Here is a 22585-nt window from a genome sequence, read left to right as displayed (position 1 = left end):
CCATGGTTTCAAATTGCTATGTGGGGGGTTTCAAACCTCCCTTAACACAGTTCACATGGATCTGTATGTGAGAAAATACACTGTATATTCATGTTTTTAAGCAAACGTTTGGAGTGATATTTAGAGAAGTTCTAGCTGCCCTATATGTAGCATTGTACCACCCTGCAACATGTGGTTGATTTTTCTTGCCCAGCTGCGAGCGTACTAACCTGTAGAAATGGCCTTTTATCGAGCTAAAAAATTCACAGTGCAGATTAGTAATCTCTTCCATATCTGTTCTGCTCCCCAATCCCAACTTCATAATTGCTTCCATGGCAGAAGTAGTAACATCCAGATCTTTGCTGATACTTTGTAGCGCCTCGTGGTTAGCCACAATTTGGGGCCACTTAACCCGCCTCATGTCGTTCGTTGAGACGGTCTCAGCTATCGCTTCTGTTGTAGTATTTAGCACCTCGAGGTCCCCCCAACAAGAGGTGAGTAATACAAAGGGGTTGTGATCGCTCTCTTGTCTACTGACCACCCTCATATCTTTCATCAAATGCCAGATCGTTAAACTGCAAATAACGTAGTCGATCCGGCTTTGCCAACGGCCATTATCAAAGGTGTTTGCCCCTTGCCCATCACTTGGTGTTCTACCGTTTAAAGCTCTAAGCCCCCTTTCGCTACATAGGGCGTTCATCTGTAATACTTCTGCTAACCATCTACTCACAGGTTTTAGCTCCAGCTTAGGAATCCCCCATTCGGTGTCTACATCTTCTCCTGATTGCCAATCTTCTACAGAAAGGGGCTCAAAGGTCATGTTCATGTCCCCGGCAATTAATATGCTGGTATCACTTGACTGGACACCGATCAATTTGTCAAGTGCAGCCAAGGCTTGGGATTTCCCTCCATCGGGACCTCTTCTATACAGATTATAGATGTCTAGGGGTTCCCCCGAAGGCATACTGAGCCTAATAAGCTGAATGTCATTATTACCTGTTGAGAGCTCTACTATCGTGTCAAAGAGTGCCTGCCGAGCCCAGATGGCTAGGCATCCTTTCGGTCTTCCCTTAGGGCCTTTAATGGCCGGGACAAAAAAATTAAGGAAACCCAAGAGATACAAAGGCTCACAGGCCCACGTCTCTTGGAAAATACAGATGTCAAAGCCATTTATAAAGGACACCCCTTCTGGTGAGTGCATTCTAGAGCCCAGTCCTGCAACATTCCACGAGATTATTCTACCCCCAACCCCGCTAGAATCACCCCCCTGTGCTGTGGTTCACCAAGGTATCAGAATGGCCAGGATGACAATGGGCTGTACATTTTCTGGGTCCACCCTCTTTCTAATATGAAAAGGGGATGGTATGCAGTCACAAACTACTTGGGGTACTTTTTATGCTGCCCAACACCTTTGTTAATGCAGTGTCTTTAGACGTCCTAGCGAAAGCCACACGGACAAGTAATGAAAGTCTAATTGACAAGTTGGTTACTTTTTTCTAGGTGTAGTACTGCCGGGTCAGGGAGCTAGTTAGCCCGACTGAAGGGAAGCTGTCCCATGAGAAGGCATGTTTTCAAGCTCCCCCAGGACAGATGAGATGTTCAACTGGTATCTGTGGGTGTGACTCTACAGAGGGCTTGGAAAATACTGCGGCCATTTGTAAAAAGTATGCCTGCAGTCGGACCTGATGTTCAATAAATCTCCTACTGTATAAGTAACTGTGCGGGTCCTCTCTTCTCAAGGTGGCTCTCACTGCTGATTCCTGACCTCCTGCAGTATTGACAGTGTGCTGCTTTTAATCACGTTGTGTGATCATTCATGGCAGGCCAGTGCTCTGAATGGGACCTGTCGATGACCCGAGAATCATGGCCAAGAAGTTCAAGATTTGTTTAAAAAAGTGGTACCATATGTAGCCCATTCCAGAGTAGTCCAGCCAGACCATAATGAGGCCAAGTCCCCTTTCTTTGGCCCTCAGGCCTTGTCAAGCGCCCCTGGCCCAGGACTTGCCCCTCGTCTCATCTAGTTGATTCTCCAGGGTGCTGCCCCATATCGTAGTTTAGTTGTACCTTGGAATATAAGGATCTAGTTAACGATCAGCTCTGATGCTCTACTCTATCACCATACTAGGGATCATTTTCCATTCCCTGTCTCTAATTCTGTCACTAGTGTGTACTGCGCTTTTCACCATTGCTCAAATTCTCCTCTCTTGGCATTCAATAGTTCATGTCATCCATGGTCTATTTTGACAGGGGCATGCTCTGCCACATTAGGAATTTTAGTAGTAGCTGCTGCTTCTGTATTGCGAATGGTGTCCCTGGGTGTTGGCCCATCAGTCATGTACCATTTGCAGTCTTTGGAGCTTGGAGGCCAACTACACACCCATGTTGCTGGCCTGCATCCCATGTGACTCGCCACCCCAACAGACCTCTATTCCTATGTCGCAGAGGCTCCCCTGACACTGGGCCACACCACAGCTTCCACCCCTTCCTCATAAAGCAGCTCCAGCCTTAGTTGACCTCTCAGGATCGTCATCTGTTATTTCTCTCACAAGGGACCTCAGGTATCCTGCCCTCTGCCTCTGATCCTCTCTGCGCTCTCCAACCAATCTGCCTGGACCTTCCAATGGGCCTACTCACCAACTGATGTCAACTTTTGAGTAAATGACCCTCACTCCACATGTGTATAAGTCTGCATCAGGACGCCAAAGCGTAGCACCTTCAAGTACCTCTTGAAATTTGCATTCACCCATTGCCTGGCTACCCCCCCCCCACTAGTGTCTGAATGTATTTGAGCAGCTGCCAGTGGAGTCGCTGAGGTATTTAGCTGTGACCTTGAAAGAGAGGCTAGACAAGAAGAGGAAGTGGCAAACTGCTGTGTTCCTTCTCCACACAACTTCTTTCTCTCTAAGGGAAGGCAAGTCTACATGTGCCAGTTAGCTCTACATCTGCTCATAGTTTCAAAATGTCAGTAAGGGAGTGGAGATTGAAAAACAAACAACATGCTTCTTAATTGAATATTGAATATTTGAAGGTGAAATCAGAACACCATAATGGTGGCTGAAAATTGTCTGCTGGTTGAGGTCATGAGCCTACTTTGTCCATGCCCTAAAATGTGTCTGTCTGTTGTAGCACTTTGGATGTGCAATTGGGTGAGTTAAAAAACTCTCAACACATTGGCAGAGATATTTTTACTCAAAACCCAAGGGTACATTGCATTCCGGAGCATGGCTGATATGCAGGTGTATTGTTGCCTGAATTCTGCCAGACATGAAGAACACAGGGCCTAATTCACAAAGAATTGTAATAGGACAGTGGCTGAAGGAATCCACCGTATTTACACAATATAGCGCATTCCTCTCATTTCAACTAGCGTCGGGACACAATTAGCAATCGAGCGCCAATGCAGGCACCCTTGCACCATGGTAAAAGCGTGTCTGTGTTGTTGGTAAAATTGTGTTTATGCAGGAAGAGGCGCCTTCCTGCACAACAAGAATCACAAGTGGTGTTTTACTCATTCTATGAGTGCTGCAGATACAGCACATGTGCAAAGGGGGAAAAGCAAAGAGAAATATGAACATTTCTCCTCATTACACTGCTCTTGGGTGGCATTTATGGTGATGCCCCAAGTTAACGTGATTTGATAAATCAGGGACAGGGTCAAATTCCATGGGTGTTGATGTACAGGAACATCCATGGAATGCCTCCTTGTTGTAAATTAAGGCAAGGCAGCCCTTTGAGCTACCTTTCTCTAACTTATGAGGCCATGCAAAGCCAAACCTCAAAGATATGATTGAGAGGCCTAAGCCACCAGAGAGTCATGAAACTCAACACTGCGATGGGGCTGGAGTCGTGAAAATGAGTGACACAATTTATTTATTTATTTATATATGCGATTTTATATAGCGCGAACTTTACCCGAAGGTGTCAGACCGCTTTACATAAGACCCAGTTGAGAAACATAAGAACTTAGGATTCCATGCGTTACATAAAGGATACACACGGACACAAATTGCAAATGTACAAGATGTAAAGTCACACAAGGAGGAGATACAAATGGATATACTCTAAGAGTCACGTAGGAATGGTAGAGAGTACAAAGGTCTACTGCATGTACTAGTGATTAGAGTTATCTCTATATACATAGGGCAGGGATATGGCTGGATATACTCTAAGAGTCACATAGGAATGGTAGAGAGTACAAAGGTCTACTGCATATACTAGTGGTTAGAGTTATCTCTATAAACATAGGGCAGGGATATGGCTGGATGTACTCTAAGAGTCACATAGGAATGGTAGAGAGTACAAAGGTCTACTGCCTATACTAGTGATTAGAGTTATCTCTATATACATAGGGAAGGGATGTAAATGTAAGTGTACTTATATAGCGCAAACCTGTCACCCAAAGGGCATCCTGGCGCTTGATTAGGGAACCCGTCCTGGTATTCCCCTGTGAGAAACCCCGGCAGGGTGTCCACAAGGTGAAAGCCAGGCATCCCGCCGCGAGGGGCCATAGTGGAGATTAAGCAAGCTATTGCCCAGAGTTGCAGAGTGTGACCCCGTGATTCGAGTAGGCACCGGAGCGAGAATTGTCGAGTCCGTGGAATTTTGAGCCCGAGACCCGCCGAGGCGGGGAATCGAACCCTGGTCCACGGTCGATCTCAGCTTCTGGGTCTGCCGCCTCTAACCACTGAGCCACGCTTCTCCACGAATGGATATACTCTAAGAGTCACATAGGAATGGTAGCGAGCACAGCGGTCTACTGCATATACTAGTGATTAGAGATATCTCTATATACATAGGGAAGGGATACGAATGGATATACTCTAAGAGTCACATAGGAATGGTAGCGAGCACAGCGGTCTACTGCATATACTAGTGATTAGAGTTATCTCTATATACATAGGGAAGGGATATGACTGGATATACTCTAAGAGTCACATAGGAATGGTAGATGGTACAAAGGTCTACTGTATATACTAGTGATAGAGGTATCTCTATATACATAAGGAAGGGATATGACTGGATATACTCTAAGAGTCACATAGGAATAGTAGAGTACAAAGGTCTACTGCATATACTAGTGATTAGAGTTATCTCAATATACATAGGGAAGGGCTACGGATGGATATACTCTAAGAGTCACATAGGAATGGTAGAGTACAAAGGTCTACTGCATATACTAGTGATTAGAGGTATCTCAATATACATAGGGAAGGGCTACGGATGGATATACTCCAAGAGTCAAATGGGAATGGTAGATGGTACAAAGGTCTACTGCCTATACTAGTGATTAGAGTTATCCCTATATACATATATATACAAACAGTAGATTTCCTCAGGCAGAGTTCCATTAAGTGGGGTCGGAGGGGGGACGTAGTCACACCACCAAGGGAGGGTGGGAGTGATTCGAGGGTATGGAGAAAAGGCAAAACAGAGAGGGGAACAAACATTTGAGGATCCTCAAGGGGGAAAAGAGGGAAAAGGGTGAAAAGACGAGGGAATAGACAAGATGACGGGTCGGGGACCAGGGAAAAAATGGCCGAGAACAATGTACAGGTCTAGTGCGTTACCAAAAACACACACTATTCTATAGCAGTCAATGAAACCCAATTGTCATTCTGGGCAAAAATTAAGTTGAAAAATCTGTGTCTCATAAGTTGAACATAACATTTGTTTTAGTTTCAGACAAAGTGTGGGATTTAATGCTGGTGTTGTTAGGTTGGGAGTATTTGGCCTCCATGTTGCACCCCTTTTCTGAACATAATTAGATTTCTCAATTCGTGTCTTGTGTTATTTCAGTGCCTGCTGCAAACGAGACCCCCAATGGACATAAATGTAAAGATTGCTACACTGACCAGGCCTTGGATGCCTGCACAGTGGCTGGAGATGTTGAGTGCACCGGGGAGCATACCACCTGCGCCAGCTTCCACGGAACAGCCTCCATACCTGGTGAGTTAAACCAATTTTTGTAATTTTGAGTTATATCTCCCACTGCAACAATCTTCTAGATTTCTGATCCTTTCTTTCAAACTAAATGCTGCTCACACTAATCCAACTGAATGTCTTTAGCGTGCTCGTTTCCGCAAAATACTAAGCAGAAATCATGTCCAATTGAACGTGATGATGTGGTAATTGTGTAGCATAAACCTAGACAATGTTGGAGGCACAACAAGAATAAATACCTCTATAACTTCCTCTGTCCACATGTGCTGCATTCTGCAGCACTCTTACAAAGAGGATAACACCTCTAAAGGTGTCCCCTCGTTCACAAAAACAATACAACACTGCCTCCAATGCAGGCACCCTTGCACCATGAAGCAATGGTAAATACTCTGGCGCTAGGCTGCACTGACAGAGAACAGGTATGCGGCAAAACTTTTTTAAGATGTCTTTCTGAGTTGCGCTGCATCACAGTTTGATACATCTGACCCATTGGAATGTGTGTATCTCAGTATCCAGATAGCTGCTGCTGCTCGGTACCACATCCAGGTCGCCAGGCTCCTTTTCAGCCTGTTAAAGACAATGCACTCAGCTGCTAAAGTGTTTATGGGATATGGCTACCCCTTCCTTAGAATTACACACACACCTCACAGCAGTCAGCGTTGCTCCTCCTATGTGTGTGTTCGGCAGATCTCAAGTGAAGTAAGCCACCTGCTGTATGGCAAATGCTCATTTCCTAATGCCAGAAAGGTGCTTAATAGAACAGTCTTAATGCGTAAAATCCACATCATGAAATAGAGTGACAAAGCACATAAGCACTATGTGCATTTATGTATGTCAAATGTCTCTGGTATGATTGAGCAGAGCAGCCTTGTACGCTCATTTCAAATCAATCAATCAATCAATCTTTATTCAGTTGACACATGAAACCATAAAAATACAACACATACAGTTATTGCAACCAAAACATTAAATGCATAAATCTTAATAGAATAGGAAAACATACAACCAATTCATGTGATGAAGAAACTGATAGGAGAGGACATTTCCTAACTCTCACAACATTATTTTCTAAACTCATTTCAGATGTACAGATAGGCACAGTGAAGATAACTGAGGGCCGGTCTGCATTGGGTAAAATTGAAGTCTTTTTGTTTTTAAAACTATGTCACCCTTCCCTGCAGCCAGTGTGATCCCTTCTAATTTTCATTTCAGCTCTACTTTTGAAAGAATGATGCTAATGGTGCCTTCTTCAGAGTACAACTTGAGACTAGGAGAAAATGCAACGTTCTAATAAAATCTAGTCAGGGTATTTTAAAAGTATTATCAAGAGAAAGACAAATAAGAAATGAGAGATCTGTTCAGAGTGGTTACATATTTGTCCCAGATAGATTAGCATATATCCATTGGTTGTCATCTGATGGTATCCTCATTATAAGGTAGTCCCAGTTCTTTGTGGCAGATGAACCCGGAGGTACACCGAGCAATCTTAAAACTATTGGACTTGACAGCTCATTTAGAGGCAAATCTGAAAATAGAACAGACAAATTTTAGGCTGCTGGTTCTTGAGCATTATTTGGGGTTTCCAATTTGCAGAGCCTTCAAATACAATCCTTAGTTTACAAAAGGTATTAATTGTGGATGTCTGTAGCCTTTAATGGTAAACTGCTGTGTTTGAAAACTCCTTCACCATACGTCCCTCTGAATGTTTTCTTTAGGATCACCTTCAAATTGAAGCTTTCCATACAGACCATAAAAGATTCAAGGAGCATTTGCAAACCATTCACTGTATGTGCCATGAGAATGGCATTGTTTGTGTTCTTAAGGCCAGGAATTGGATAGGTACCAATCCTTCTCAAGTCTAAAGAGGTGTTGTTAGTAGGGCCATTCAAGACTATTTATATAGATATTGCCCTTGCCATCCAGAACAGCGTCCGGGGCTAGTTTCCAATCATCTCCCAATATACTATAGAATTTTCAGAATTCATTGATGGGGTAGTTGAGGTATGAAAGAATGGCAGATTTGTCACTGTTAGGAGAACAGGCAAACCCACGTTGAACACCATACTGCCTGTCCAGAGCTTGTCGCAGTCCCAGTTATGTGGAACATTACAGGGAAGGCATTTGCAAATGTGAATGGCCACCCCACATAATTTGGACTTAAACATGGTGTCACTGAGTGCGGTAGGGTCATGACTGTTTGAGGTTCAGCAGTTTTAGAGGACTTGTACCACTCAGTCCTTGTTGGGTTTCTATGGCTCCCTTGCTGAAAGATGTGTCTCTTGGAAAAGGACTAATGTCAGTGTGCTTAGAGGTCAGGGAAGATACGCTCTCCTTCTATTCAACACGAGAGTTCAGCACATTGCTTTGCGTGTGAGTAAAGTAAGGGGTGGTGGCCTATGGTAGTGGCAATTAACAAATTAAACCAATGAAGTATAGAGCAGGAAGAAAGAAGGCATGTGTATTTTGGTAGGAGGCTACTGCAGTGGTGTCACAGTACCAATGAGTGGAAGGTGGGGAAGGTAGTTTGCAGGACCAGGACATTTGGAGAAAGGAGGGAGAGCACAGTTTTTATGAAGTGCTGTGGGTGCAAAGGAGAGGGGCAGCCTAAACCCCAACATGATCTAAGGTCATGTGCTGGAGGTAGGCAGATGGGGGGATTTGGCACTGGGAGGTTAAGCCAATGAGGTTGTGGAACAGACAAAGAAAAAAAGGGTGGTAAGGGTATGAGTGGTAAATGTTTGTTCAGGCAGTTTTACAGTATCTGTTTGTTTTGTTTTGATACCACTCCAGGAGACATATGATGGCATGGGATGGCCATAAGTGCAAGAGCTATTTATGGCCAGTGTCCCATCTCTGGGGGGAGAGAGGAGAGAAAATAAGGGAGGGGTATAGCTGGTCCCGAGGGAGACAGTGAGAAGGGCAGCTCCTGGTCTGCCACAGTCATATACCCTGGGGAGCATGAGAATCAGTGTTGGTTTTGGATGTGGGCTATATGAATGAACCCAAGTTGTCCCTCAAATCTATCTGAGTTAGGTGTGCCACTGACCTATGGGCCTGATTAGGATGGGGGGCGGCCCCACCCTAAAGGAGATGGGCGTCCCACATACGAATCTACAATACAACGGTGCCTTTGGCGGTTGCATTGTACAGGTTTTCCATTGTGGCAGGTGTGGCTGCTGCAGAACCCACCGCAATGGAAAAAAGGGATGTGTAACACATCCCTGTCCTATATACACTTGGTACATGGACCTGGTGGGGGACACCACAGGTGCCCCCCACACCCATAGAAGAGGGCTCAGGGTGGAGGGGGCCTACAGGCTGGTGGGGACTGACCATCGTAATGCCAACGGTGGTGCCTGGTATTCACTGGCACTATTGTAGGGATTGGGAGACCCGCCCCAGCATCGGCAGACTCAAGGAGCCCATTGGATGCATGGGTGTCAGGCTTTCCGCCCACAAAACCTTGCAGGCGGAAAAGCTTTTTAGGATGGTGGGGAGACTACCACCAAGACCCTGTTGTTGGCGGTCTCCCCACCATCCTAATCAACCCCTCAGTACCATGTTATATTCAGAATAACCCCTTTATGATTGGTCAGGTGGACTTCTCCAGCAGGGTTGCCGCTCCCCTCCATGTGCAGCCCCATCCTCTTGTTGAGGTATTGGGTTGTGGTGTAAATGGCATACAGGGTTAGGCAGTCCAGGAAACAGGCCAGTTCCGCGGAGTCCATGAAATCTCTGGAGCGGCAATCCAAATGTATCCACATGTTGTCCAGCTCAAGAAAGTTGTCCGGACTCATCACTTCCAGGTGCCCAAATTGGTCTTCTGTGTTGTCTAGCCACTAGTCCACTGTGTCCACTGGGGCCTGAAAGGAGCTTATGTTGTTGTAAGTGGTTTTGATGTCTTCATATGATGGGCTATCTTCAGGCCCATGGAAAACAGCTGGGTCGCTAAGGATGTAACTTTCTTGAGGATGGTGTCTAGGGGTTTTTCCGGTGATGGCGATACAGAGGCCTACTTCTTGCCTCCCACCCAGACTACACCCTTGAAGAGTAGCTGGTGAGAGGATTTACATGAGGACATTGGGTAAGGAGCCCGGTTCAGTAATAATTGTATAGAAGTCAAGACCCAACTGCACCGTGATGTGAGAGAGGTAAGAGACAGCAATCACTGTCCAGTCCAGGTGGGGTTAGACAGTGTAGCTGACTGGCAGGCTGCCACTGCAGGAAAGTGTGAATCAACTAGGCAAAAACATGTAGTGAAGTAGCATCAACAAATACAGGTGCATCATTTCAGGGCCTGATACTCGGTGGGTTGGCTCCTAAGAAAGGGGTATGAAGGAGACCAACAATGGGAAGGGCCAAATCAATCCATGAGCAAGGCATCCAGTCATTGGTGATAGTGTCCAAGGTTCAACAGTCTCTAGAAGCTTGGGAGGCAAACCTGTAGACCAGGACTGAGGTAGTAGGGAGGATCTTTTGAAGTGATGCCCAAGTAAAGGGTGGGGGGGTGCGCCTAACTTTAACAAGCCCAGGAAAATCCAGGTTACACCATTGTTTTGATATTGGAGCAGCTCCAGTGAGGGGACAAGAATTGTGTCCCCAAATGAGGCCCTCACAGTCTCTTGTATGACTCTCTTCTGGTAGACACTGCTGGAGCTAAAGGACCTAGTCCAGCATTCCGGACCTTTGTGTACAGCACAGGTTATCTGTGATGGGCCGTGCAGACATTTGTCATGCCAACTCCAATCAGCATTATGTGAAATAATTGGGCAGCACCGGCAGCAGTCATCAGAAGGCGGATCCGGGTGGGCGAATGGGCAGTACTCTTTTATTTAATATTTATGTTTTGCATTTGTAAAGCACCTGGTTACACCCCCATGTGTGTCCATGTGCTATATTAATTATTCTGCAATCTTCGGCAGGTGGTGTCTTACAGATTCATGTACTATTTCTTACTATTGGGTGAACAGCCGTGTTTTCAATTATTTACGGAAAAGTTTCTCTGATGGCTCCTCCCGGAAGGTCAAAGACAGTGTGTTCCAGCTTTTCGCTGCCAAGTACTCAAAGGAGCGTGCCCCCATTCATGCCTTCTTGATCCTTGGGACTTTCACCAGATTGGTCCCGGCGGATCTCAGTTGCATTCCTGCTTTATATGGAGTCATGAGGTCATTAAGGTACGAAGGACATCTGTCCTGTAAGGTGCGGTGTCCAATGCACAGTGCCTTAAATGTTACACGTTTCTGGATTGGTAGCCAATGTAGTGTCTTTAGGGCATTCTTCGAGGGTGCTTTCCTTGACAGATTAAATACTAGACAGGCCGCTGTGTTCTGAACAGTTTGTAGCCTTTGGAGTCCTTTTTTGTTGGCACCAAGATACAGTAGGTTTCCATATTCTAATCTAGATGTGAAGAGCGCATGGGTCAGGGTTTTTCTTGCCGCCAGAGGTAGAATATCTAGGGTCTTTCTAAATATTCAGAGGATTCCGAAGCATCTGCCTGCAACCCTCTTGATCTGGGTCTCAAAGGATAATCTACGGTCTCTCCATATCCCCAAGTTTTCTACCTCCGTCTTCGGGGTGGGGACTTGTCCAAAGTTTACTGGCCACCATGCGATGGGCAGATGGATGGGGGTGTTTCCGACTATTAATATTTCCGTCTTACTGTCATTTAGTATCAGGCAGTTATCTGTCATCCACCCGGCTAATTCTTTCAGGCATTAAGCAAATCTGAGGTCTAGAGAACCAGTAGAGTTGTCAGGCCTTCGTCCTCTCGTTTTTGTACTGACTCTGTAGCATACAGCAGTGCTGTTTCAGTTTAGTAGGATGATCTAAATCGTGAGTGTGTTGGGTGCAGTAGGTCATGTTTCTTAATGTGTGCTCCTAACTGTACATTGACCACTTTTTCAGCTATTTTTGAGAAATAAGGGAGCAGTGAGACTGGTCGTATATCAGGTACATTCCCTTTTCTGAAGGAGCACTCTAACAGCTGCTGTATGTATGGTAATATTGTCCCTAGTCCTGCACTGATGACCTTGGGTGTAGCTGGGTCTTGTGGTGAGCCCGATTTTATGCTCAGTGCTATCTTTCTCAGCTCTTCCCGAGAAGGAGGAGTGAAATGGGAGATGCTATTTTCCCCCCACTCCTTCATTTGTTCCTTGTGGCTTAAATGTCCATTTCGAGCATTGTCTGTAAAGGTGTCATAAATCTTAGACACCTTTTCCGTGAAGTATTCTGCGATTGTATTGCATGATTCTTCTGAACAAGGGGCTGGTGCTACAGTTCTTTCTAGTGAGGATAGTTCTTTGAAAATGCCGAATAGTACCCTACACGAGTTCTCTGGTGTGTCTATTCTACCCGTGTAGTATGCTGCCCGTGTTTTCTTTATAAGTGCATGATACTGTCTCAGTTTCAATTTATATACCGTCTTGTCAGAGTCTAAGAAGCCTTTCCTACATTTACGTTCTAGATTTTTGCACGCCTGTCTTGCCATCCTTAAATCCTGTTTGAACCACAGCGCACTCTTTGTGTTTCTGCGTGGGGTACTGGTTAACCATGGGATCACCACTTCCAGTGCACCTTTAATCCAGTTATTTACTTCCTGACTCTCCTGGTTAATCCATGTGTTTAAGGGAGGGGGTTTGCTAACAGAGCCTGTGTAAAGCTGCTTTCCTTGAAATTTCTCCATTTCCTATGTCTGCTATTATAAGGCGTGTCCTTCTTTGAGAGAGGTTTTGTTAGAGGAATTACAAGGGTGACTAAATAGTGGTCAGAACACAGGACCGCTGTTGGGCAGTCAACTGACAGCCCCCAGCAGTTTGAGAAAATGGAGTTTAAAAGATGCCCTAGTTGATGTGTTATCCATGTTGATTTTTATTCTAGTGGAAGCCTGTCAACTCTTGGATTAAGGCTTGCGCTTCCCCGCATGTTTTGCTGTCAAAATGTAGGTTTAGATCCCCCAGAACAAACAGGTTGTTTTAGTGTAGTGCTGGCTGGGTTAGACACTCCAAAAAGCTTTTCCTGAAGCCTGAAGATGGCCCCGGAGGTCTATAAATCAGAAAACTATTTATTGTCTGCTTGGAGTTAACTTTTATTGTGAAAGATGCAGCTTCGCAGTAACCTATCACTGCCTCTTACATCGAGCAGTCTATAGATAATTTATGTATCACTGCGGTCAACTAACAGGATCCCGTATTGCGGTGGGAGTGCTTGTAGGACATCAGGAGCTGAGAATTCGTTCAGCCAGGTTTCTGTCAAAAATAGGATGTCCTCATTCTTTTCTATGATGCAGTCATATATTTCAGTTTTGTGTTTATTTAGTGACCTGAAATTAATGAGTATGCATTTCAGCCACTTGACTTCTTGATTTGTGCGATCAGCTAATGCTGAGGTTAGCTTGAATGAGCAGTGAGCACATGTCTTCACTCCTTGTTCCACTGTTATATTATGACTGCAGTGTGTTAAACCCCTAGGTTGTAGCTTTCTAAGTTTGCTGCTTGAATACTTTAAACTTTGACCCTTAGAAAATTGGCCAGCATTTGTGGCCCCTGGCCCCGGACGGCCGCAGACGGGTGCAGACCGGCTTACCTTTGGCGCGCCCGCTGTGTGCGTCCACTGCGCAGTCTACTTTACAACAGTGCTTTAAAGCTTTAGGTCCACAGTGGCTTAGGAGGTTGTTGGAACCTGTGATATGGCTCAGAGCATGCCCAGATGTCTGCAAGGCATGTTCCCACAGGGGGAGTCAGCATGGACTGCTTGGTGTAGAAAGACCATGCTGTTCCCTGAGTAATCAGGAGCCTCACAGAGTGGGGCCATTTATGATTGTGGTGCGACTCTGTCCCACCTAATCAATATACATCTAGAAAATGTGTTTTCATATTATTTTTGGTAGTCCTGTCTGTTGGGGGACGAGATGATAGAATACATAATTAGATGCCAAATACTAGAATTTCCTCAGTCCCTGCAATTATTACCTTTTTGGTCTGACTAAATATCTATCATACAGTACAGACCAAGGGATTGCACTACACAAGAGCAATACCCTCTGAAATAATAAGACTCTATGGAATGCAGTAAGGAGCAGGTGATCAGGAGGGTGATAATCCAGCTTTTCTAACAGTAGCAGTTCACTCTTATGTGTGTCCTGTGCTCTATGCAAGCACAGCAAGTTACATACTCACCGTTTCATGCTCTGTAATTCATGACTTCAAACAGACACAACAGACAGCCAGCAACAATATCAGAACCAGCTTAGTGAACATGTGTGTGTCTGAGCTTTTGGTGAATACAGGTTATGCCAGGTGATTTCATAAATGTAAGGCAGACTGTGCAACTCATCTAGGGTGGCAAATTCCGGTCAGTCTCCTCCAAACTACATGTTGGAGCCATAGAAACCACAGGATTGTCTTGTTGCTGCTGTACCCCCAGCAGAAAAAGGGATGGTTCCTATTTTTTCTCACTTTGCAACATTGGTTGCCAGAGGATTGTAGTGTGATGAACCCCACGGATGGGCTCAATCTTTATTATGTTTTGGAACTCCTTAGAGGTCCACATAAGAAAAGAATACAATACAAAATGCCATTCACAGTGAAAGTAGACAAATCATAGCAATTACTGCAACACAAAGTGACACATTAATAGGCATGCCATTCTTCAAAAGATATCTAAAAAACATTTAAAAAAATTAAAAATGTAGAAACAGAATCTCTCATTAGGGGGGTTATATAAGGCAAACATAAAAGATTTAGCATTTTCTGCAATAAGGACGCAGCACTGGACATATGAAAAGTACATGCGTTCGGTCTTGAATTGATTGATGACAAAAATTGCAAGTTGCAGGAACTCCATACCATTTAAACAAAAGATTATTTATGGGTAACAAATCCTGTCTCAATAAAAACCAAAATCTCCGAATACCATTAGGTAAATTCCAAGTAGCGTAAGGTTGGACGAATTTTCTTGCGAAAGAATCAGTAAGGGGATTAACACCCTTCTTAGCAAGAATTAAAGTAGTGTCTAGTCTATAGCTAAGGTCCCAGGTAGCTTCTTTCAAGACAGACTTTAGCTGGGATATGGGTAAAGAAAAGAGGGTGCTCTCTTCCAACTGCAAGAGCGATACAGCCTTTCTAAAATTATTAACAATTAGGGAGTGTTCTCCTAAACTTCCCAGTAGTTCAGTCTTTAAGAGGAACCTTATAGTCCCCTCTTCTCCTCTGGCTATGCTTGCGACCCAACGTACCACAGCTGCCAGGCCCTGCACCCAGCTGCTGCGCAAACCAAACTCAAGTCTGCAGGCCGCTACTGAACAGGCAGAACTGATAGTGGATATGCTTCTTAGCAGTTTTCCCTCCACCTTATTTAAAAAATCCCAGTGCTTAATATCAATTAATTCTAAACCATACAGGAGAGTGGAAGGGACTTTTGCCCTGAAGACCTCCAATAAATGTGAAAAATGCCTTCTACCCATTGCCGAATACAATGCGCTTAAGCTTCTCCCTTGGGACAAAGCCTTCTGGGCACTGTTATCGGTATGGGGTTTAGCACTTAAATTATCACAAATTAATTTTCCGAGGAAAACATAACTCTTTACTACCTCTAGTTTGTCATCTCCCACAGACCAGGTAAAGTTCCTAAATTTATGTTTTTTCCGGCCTGAGATGCACATAATTTTGCTCTTCGATGCATTAATTTTTAAAAAATGAGAGTCTGCATACTGATGTAGAGCAAGGAGGCGTTTGGCGAGACCTTTGGGCGTGAGATCCAATATTATGATGTCGTCCGCGTATAACATACATGAAATGTATTTTCCGCCCAAGATTGGAGCTATACCATCACAGGAAGAAAGTGAGGCAGGTAAATCTGCAATATATAATGAAAAGAGTAACGGGGAAAGGAGACAGCCTTGCTTAAGGCCATTACATGAAGGAATAATCTTGGAGAGGCCCCTGTCTCCTCCTTGCAGGACCTGACACCAGGTGTCTGTATGTAGCACCTGGATCATATCTAGTAGTTGAGGCGGCATTCCCATAGCAGAGAGCTTTCTCCACAGCAATGGGCGATCAACCTTGTCGAATGCTGTGGAGAAATCTATAAAGGCCACGTAAACTCTTCCGCCACGTACCCTTATATATTTATCTGTAATTGTCTGAAGAGCGGAGAGGTTATCCAGAGTTCCGTGACCTTTACGAAAGCCTACTTGTTCTAATGGTAAGATTTGTTTTTGTGCCACCCAATCGTTAATTAGGGATAATAAACATTTACAAAAGACCTTCCCAATTGCGTCTAGGAGAGCTATTTGACGATAGTTAATGGGTAAGTTTCTATCGCCCTTTTTAAACATAGGGACCAAAATACTCCCCTTCCAGGATGCTGGAATAGATTTTTTAATATAACAAATCCTGAAAAGAGGGAATACGATTTTACTCCAGGACGCTGGATTTTGTTTCAAGACTGATATCGGGAGTTCATCAGGACCCATAGCACCTGATGGACGCATATCCCTAATAGCCAATTCTATAGATAATTCTGAGGGGCATTCAATTATAGAATTAGTATCTTCCCCAATTCCCCTAAGTTTCACTTGCAGATCATTCTTAGCATACAAACTTAGGATGTAGTTGACCCAGGTTTGTTCAGAAATAGGGATTGGAAGTGGGCGCACTCTAGAGCCGCAACCCTCCCCAATGAGAGTCCAAAATTGTCTAGAGTTCCCTTGAGTAGCAGCTTCCCGCAAACCAATCCATAACAGGTCCTCTCTTTCTTTTTCAATTTTTTCTTTATCCTACTTCTCCTTCTTTTAAGGAGAGATATTTTCTGAGATCTTTCTGCTGCTCCACATATGTATTGTTCCCTCACCAATTTATTTATTTCCTTATTAAGGGAAACAACTACTTTAGGAAGGGTGTTTTTTTTCCTAATTAAATTCGATTTTTTAACGGCAGAGATGATCTCCTTCATAAAAACCTCAAAAGAGGACTGTTCCACCCCCTGCCAATTGCTTAGATTGGATAGAGTTTTTTCAAGAATAGGTTCCAAGCCCTTCATAGCTTTATGATCCCAGAAACCTCTTCCTGTTTTTTGAAAGGTGACCACATCCCTATCAAGCACCCAGGTGTCAGAATTGGGGGGATCTACTAGAAGAGTTAGCATAATAACATTATGGTCACTAAGGGTAGTTTCTATAACAACCAAATCCCTTAAGAGAGAGAAAATAGAGTGGTCAACAATCATGTAATCTAAAATTGATTTGCTATTGGAGGAACTATGAGTATAGTTTGCAGGAACATCGGATGGGAGCCTACCATTAACTATAAGTCCCTCCGTACTGTATAATTCTTCCAGCAGCAATTTACCCCGTTTATTTGTTTTTATATTGTCTGGAAAGAGGGCTTGGGGAATCAACAAAACCTCCTCTTTTACTTTATTCCTGAATAGCTCCAAACTGAATTTGGAAACTTTACAGTTTAAGTCACCAACTAACAGGAAATTAGAGAGAGGGGCTATTTCTTTAATTTGTCTAATAAAAATAAAAATTTGTTTCAACAAAGTATTAAAAGGATCACCTGGCGGAATATAGGCATTTAATATAACAAGGGGGTGTCTCTCTCCAGTTTTATCTAAATTGGAAAGAGTCACTGCCTGGAAAAGGTTACTGGGGTCTATATGGTGGGGGAAGCTCCACTTTATTCTATTGGATAATAGGCAAGCAATTCCCCCTTTTGCATGACCTCTACTAGAGGGGGTTGCCGCCACCTCCAATACGAAGTAATCTTTCCCTATGTTCAATTTGTCAATACACCAGGTTTCCTGGATGCAGATTACGTTGGCATTCAAAGAAAAAAGGTACAATAATTTTTCAAGGTTGTTATTAATGCCAGCGGCATTCCAGGAGATAACAGAAAAGATACTGCTAAAGGTGAGAAAACAATCTTGGGTTGTCTGTCACCTTGGATGACAGAGCACCAGGTAACCAATTCCATTGCTGTTCATTTTCAGTTATACCCCTATTTATTGTTATTGGGGGGGGATAACATGTGTAACTATCCTTTTTGTTTTGAGACACGAATTTTTAAATCATCAAAAGGTTGAGAGAAGCCGACTTGACCCGAGCCCCCATGATAGCCATTCTCATTATGATTATCAGCACATGTGGCGGTAAGAGGCACCACATCAATCCCCTGGCTCTGGAAAATTTCTGCTTTATTTAGTATAAGATTCACTATCAGGTTTGAATAGAACCTTACCCTGATAAATGACATAGACTCTGTTCCCAATATTGTTACTAGATCAATATCGCTTGATTTAATAAATTTTAATCCCTCGATGTCTTTACAGCATTTCAGCAAAAAGGATCTATTCAACATTAAGTCAAGGTCAAATTATGGGACAAAGTCCAAAATCAATGAGTCAGTACGGGTTTCCATCATCTTATAAACAGAGTTTTGACCAGAGACTACCCCTTCTGCCCGTATGTGGAAAGAAGGGGCAGTAGGGTTTAGAGAGGTGGATACCACGGGGGCAGAACTTCTTACTTCCACAGCTGGAGGGTGGACCATGAGCCTTTCTTTTTCTGCACCCTGTTCTCTCGAATTTAAATTAGAACAATTAATAATAATTTCATCAGAAATAGTGGAAGGCCCTGAAAATTTAGGAGACAACCTAGTTGAGTCATGCCTCAAAGCTCCATTATCATTCTCAACCTCAATAGAGGAGGATTTATAGGAAACTTGGGAATTCTCAAAGAGAATTTGTCTCTGCCTCCTCTTTTTAAATCTACGGAGAGACTTCCTCTTTTTTTTTCCTTTATGATTTCCTTGTTTTTCCACTTTTTCCTCCAATTCCTGCCCTTTAAAATCTGGATCGAAAATAGGATATAATGCCTTTTCGGCATTGGCATCTGGCAGTACAACACTATTTTCCTCTGAAACAATATCTGGAACAAAATCACTTATACAATTATAAGCAGATGTTTTCAAAATAGGACATAAGTCCTTCAACACAGGTGCAACAGGTATATTCTCAGTTAACAAACAAGGTGCCTTAGGTGAATTTTTTTGAGGAAATGTTGTAATAGGAGAGTCTGAGCCACAGCTCCTTTCACAAGTTTTTGATAATAAAGCCTTTAAAATTTGGGTAACAGAATCCAATACACAATCCGAGCTACCCACAAATTTGTTCAGTAACGTTAGAATTGAGGATAGCAAATGTTCCAAGGAAATCAGAAATTCAGATATAGGTTTCTCTGATAATTTCAAACTAGGATCATTAAGAACCTCAATCCCTGTTATATTGAGCATTGGACTTTTCGACATGTTTGTCTGAAAGGAAAGATCTTGGGAATTAGAAGAGGGGGTACTACTATAAAGATGGAGATCAGAAGGGGTAGCACCAATTGGGGTCTTCGCAACATCTAGCAATACCCTAGGTACATCAACCAAATAACGTTCGCATAACACTGGGTCAATATCCAGGGACTGTGAGTCTTCGTTAGTATCCTCCCTCAACTTGGAGAGGAATAGTGTGCCATTATGCAAGACATTTACGGATGTTAAGGGAGGTTTGGTATTTTTGGTGTTATCTGGGCTAGAAATTAAACATTTATCATTCTCCAAAGGTATAGAAGGAGTAGATAGAATACCCACAGTAGTATATGAACTTAAATTAAGATTTCCCAATTCCACCTCCTTCGGGAGTTGATTAAGCGATGGATTAGGTGATGAAATTAAGGAGACACCCTTATTAAAAGCAGTATTTTCCAGGGGCACCTTATCTACCGGTTTCTCCCAGAGCTGGAATATCTGATTTTGACCTTTCAGCTGAATTGTTGAAACATTCTTATTTCGAAGTGGGTTGGATCTGGTCTTAGCTGTTGATCTTCCCCCCAACAGTCTTCCAGATCTAAGCTTTTTTGCAGTCATATTACAGCCGATATCAAGTTATGAAAAGTGAAAAAGTATATAGTGCAAGTGAACGAGTTAAAATATGAGATAAATACTGTCAAATCACACAATCAATGGGACGCATATAGAGTCACTGAATGTGCAGCAGTTGCCAACGCCTATAAAAATCAATAGAATATAAAATAAGATAAACTCTGATAATCAAATGTTATGAAGTTGGCCCAGCCCAGCCTACTTCAGCCACTGAGGGCCACAGAGGGCCCGCTCTTTGTCCGGTCTTCGTCCGCGCTTCTGTCTGCGCGCGTCCCGTGTTCGCGTAGGATAGCTAAGCTAAGTAGGAGGAGGAGAAGGGGGCGGGAAGAGGCATCAGGTGTGCGCGATGAACAAGCGTTAGCACCTCTGGGCCTCGCAGTCCCGCTCCCGCTGCTTGCGTGAAACGCCTCTCTCCCTTAAGCAAACAGAAGAAATCCGAAGTGGAGCACACGGGCTCCTAGGTCCCAAGTAAGCGCCTCAGGGCGGAACAGCCCTCGCAGTCAGGACACGAAGCAAAGTTAATTAGTGGAGAGCACAAGGTGAAGGCAGGCAATGCGAGATGTAAAATAGCCTTCAGGGAGGGGGCGGGAAGAGGCACCAGGTGCGCGCGATGAACAAGCGCTAGCACCTCTGGGCCTCGCAGTCCCGCTCCCGCTGTTTGCGTGAAACGCCTCTCTCCCTTAAGCAAACAGAAGAAATCCGAAGTGGAGCACACGGGCTCCTAGGTCCCAAGTAAGCGCCTCAGGGCGGAACAGCCCTCGCAGTCAGGACACGAAGCAAAGTTAATTAGTGGAGAGCACAAGGTGAAGGCAGGCAATGCGAGATGTAAAAATAGCCTTCAGGGAGGGGGCGGGAAGAGGCACCAGGTGCGCGCGATGAACAAGCGCTAGCACCTCTGGGCCTCGCAGTCCCGCTCCCGCTGCTTGCGTGAAACGCCTCTCTCCCTTAAGCAAACAGAAGAAATCCGAAGTGGAGCACACGGGCTCCTAGGTCCCAAGTAAGCGCCTCAGGGCGGAACAGCCCTCGCAGTCAGGACACGAAGCAAAGTTAATTAGTGGAGAGCACAAACGGATGGGCTCATCACCAAGGTGAAGTGGTATTTAAGGACTATGCAAGAATATCCGAAAGGTGTTAGCATAAAGAGATGAGATACAAATAAGACATTTCTGTCATGAAAGTGGTACAGATCATTATAACATTTGCAGAAAAATAACTGAGCATTCTTGAGTAGAGGTAATCAGTTAAATTAACAAGTACAGTGTTCAACATTTACTGTAAATGACAAAGGTAAACAAGGATTGAAAAAAATGATTTCTTGGATAACCTCCATAAAATAATGTGGATGATTGACATTTATTTTTGACAAGGTAAAGCTCAAATTATTATTTACCAGTTAGGCCCACGGTGTCCTTGTTCAAGGCAGACCTCTTAATTCCCACCTCACCTTTTGTGATACTCACAATTTAACCTGGAATCCCAGGTCCTTGAATAAGGTCCAGGTTGCTTTTAACAACTACCAGTGTGTGTTTTAATGGCCAATCTGAGATCATGTGAACTTTGGACCAGGATAGGCATATTTCTTTCCTAGATGGAGAAACAAAGTATGTAGCAGCAATGTTAATGACTGATTATTGTCTTTGTGTTTTTATCCACAGGTGAAGCTGCGAAACAGTATAGCTTGACAGGATGTGTTTCTCAAGATTACTGTGAATTATTTCACCTGCCGGCGACCCAAATGTACAGTTATGATTTACAGTGCTCACCTGCCGAGAAGCTTTGAAATCATTATTTAAACCTCTGATGCAATCACACCCCATGTTGTGAAGAGGAACAATGTAAGAATGAAGCAGATGAACTCCTGTCAGCCTCCCTGGGACTCAGAATACAAGGAAGCAATGTGCGTAGTACTGTTTATGCGGCCATGTTGTTTATGTACCACCAGCCTTTATATTCAGCCATGTATAGCGCCTGGGCACCCCAGAGGGAATACTCTCCTTGGTGCATTGAATGATTGAAGCCCTGGCACTGCAACCACCCAAAGATACTGGCTTGGGAAAAGATAAGATGCTCCTTCTGATAGGACACTAATGTTGACTTAATGTGCAACCATGGAGGAAACTGAAATCCCTTTATTTGAAATAACATCAAAAGAATTATGATGGTTTAGTCTATGTACATCCTGCCAATAATATAAATACATATTACATATCAAGTCCTGGTGTTGACGTGTGTTACACAGGGAGTGCACCACGCTGCTGCATGCTTATACACTAGCTGAATTTGAATTTTAGACTCCTTCAATTTTATAACTCCCTTTTTACCACTAAAGACAGTTCAATTATAAACAAATCTGTACCAGAACCAGAAAGAAATGTTTACACTCCTGTCTGAGATGCATCTCATGTATTACGATTGTTGCAGTTCATTTCTTCTGCATGAGAAAGAAGACTGTTTAATAAATACTTTTATTGAAAATGCCCGTCTCTCCATTTCTCTGCACCTCTGATGAAACGAAGCATGTATGATTGACTGAGTAAAATATCTATCTATTGTTTCCGCGACTCTGAAGATATGTTTTATCTTGGGGAAACAAAGTTGTCATGTTTATGCAGTTGTCAGAAACTAATCCCCTCTTGTTTATTCGAGAAAGTTTCTAGTGACCTCTGAGCTAGCTGGCACTCACAATTAAGTCTAATATATTTGATAGAGACTTAGTCGACCTCAGTCCTAAGTCTAAACTA

The 22585-nt window shown here is 43.7% G+C and overlaps 1 protein-coding gene across 1 annotated transcript in view; it reads left to right on the top strand.

Moving 5' to 3' along the window:
* LOC144827825 (phospholipase A2 inhibitor and Ly6/PLAUR domain-containing protein-like) overlaps positions 1-22319 on the top strand; it is a 76097-nt gene extending 53778 nt beyond the window's left edge. The window contains exons 4-5 of the mRNA XM_078685990.1: positions 5776-5925; positions 21500-22319. Coding sequence (XP_078542116.1) covers positions 5776-5925; positions 21500-21624 — 275 coding nt within the window. The 3' untranslated portion in view covers positions 21625-22319. The remainder of the gene's footprint in view (positions 1-5775; positions 5926-21499) is intronic.
* The last annotated feature ends 266 nt before the right edge of the window (positions 22320-22585 follow it).

Source organism: Lissotriton helveticus, chromosome 4_1 (genome assembly GCF_964261635.1).
Source record: "Lissotriton helveticus chromosome 4_1, aLisHel1.1, whole genome shotgun sequence".
NCBI classification, from domain to species: domain Eukaryota; kingdom Metazoa; phylum Chordata; class Amphibia; order Caudata; family Salamandridae; genus Lissotriton; species Lissotriton helveticus.
Note: the sequence above shows the minus strand (reverse complement) of the source record. Positions and strands in the feature narration are given on the sequence as shown.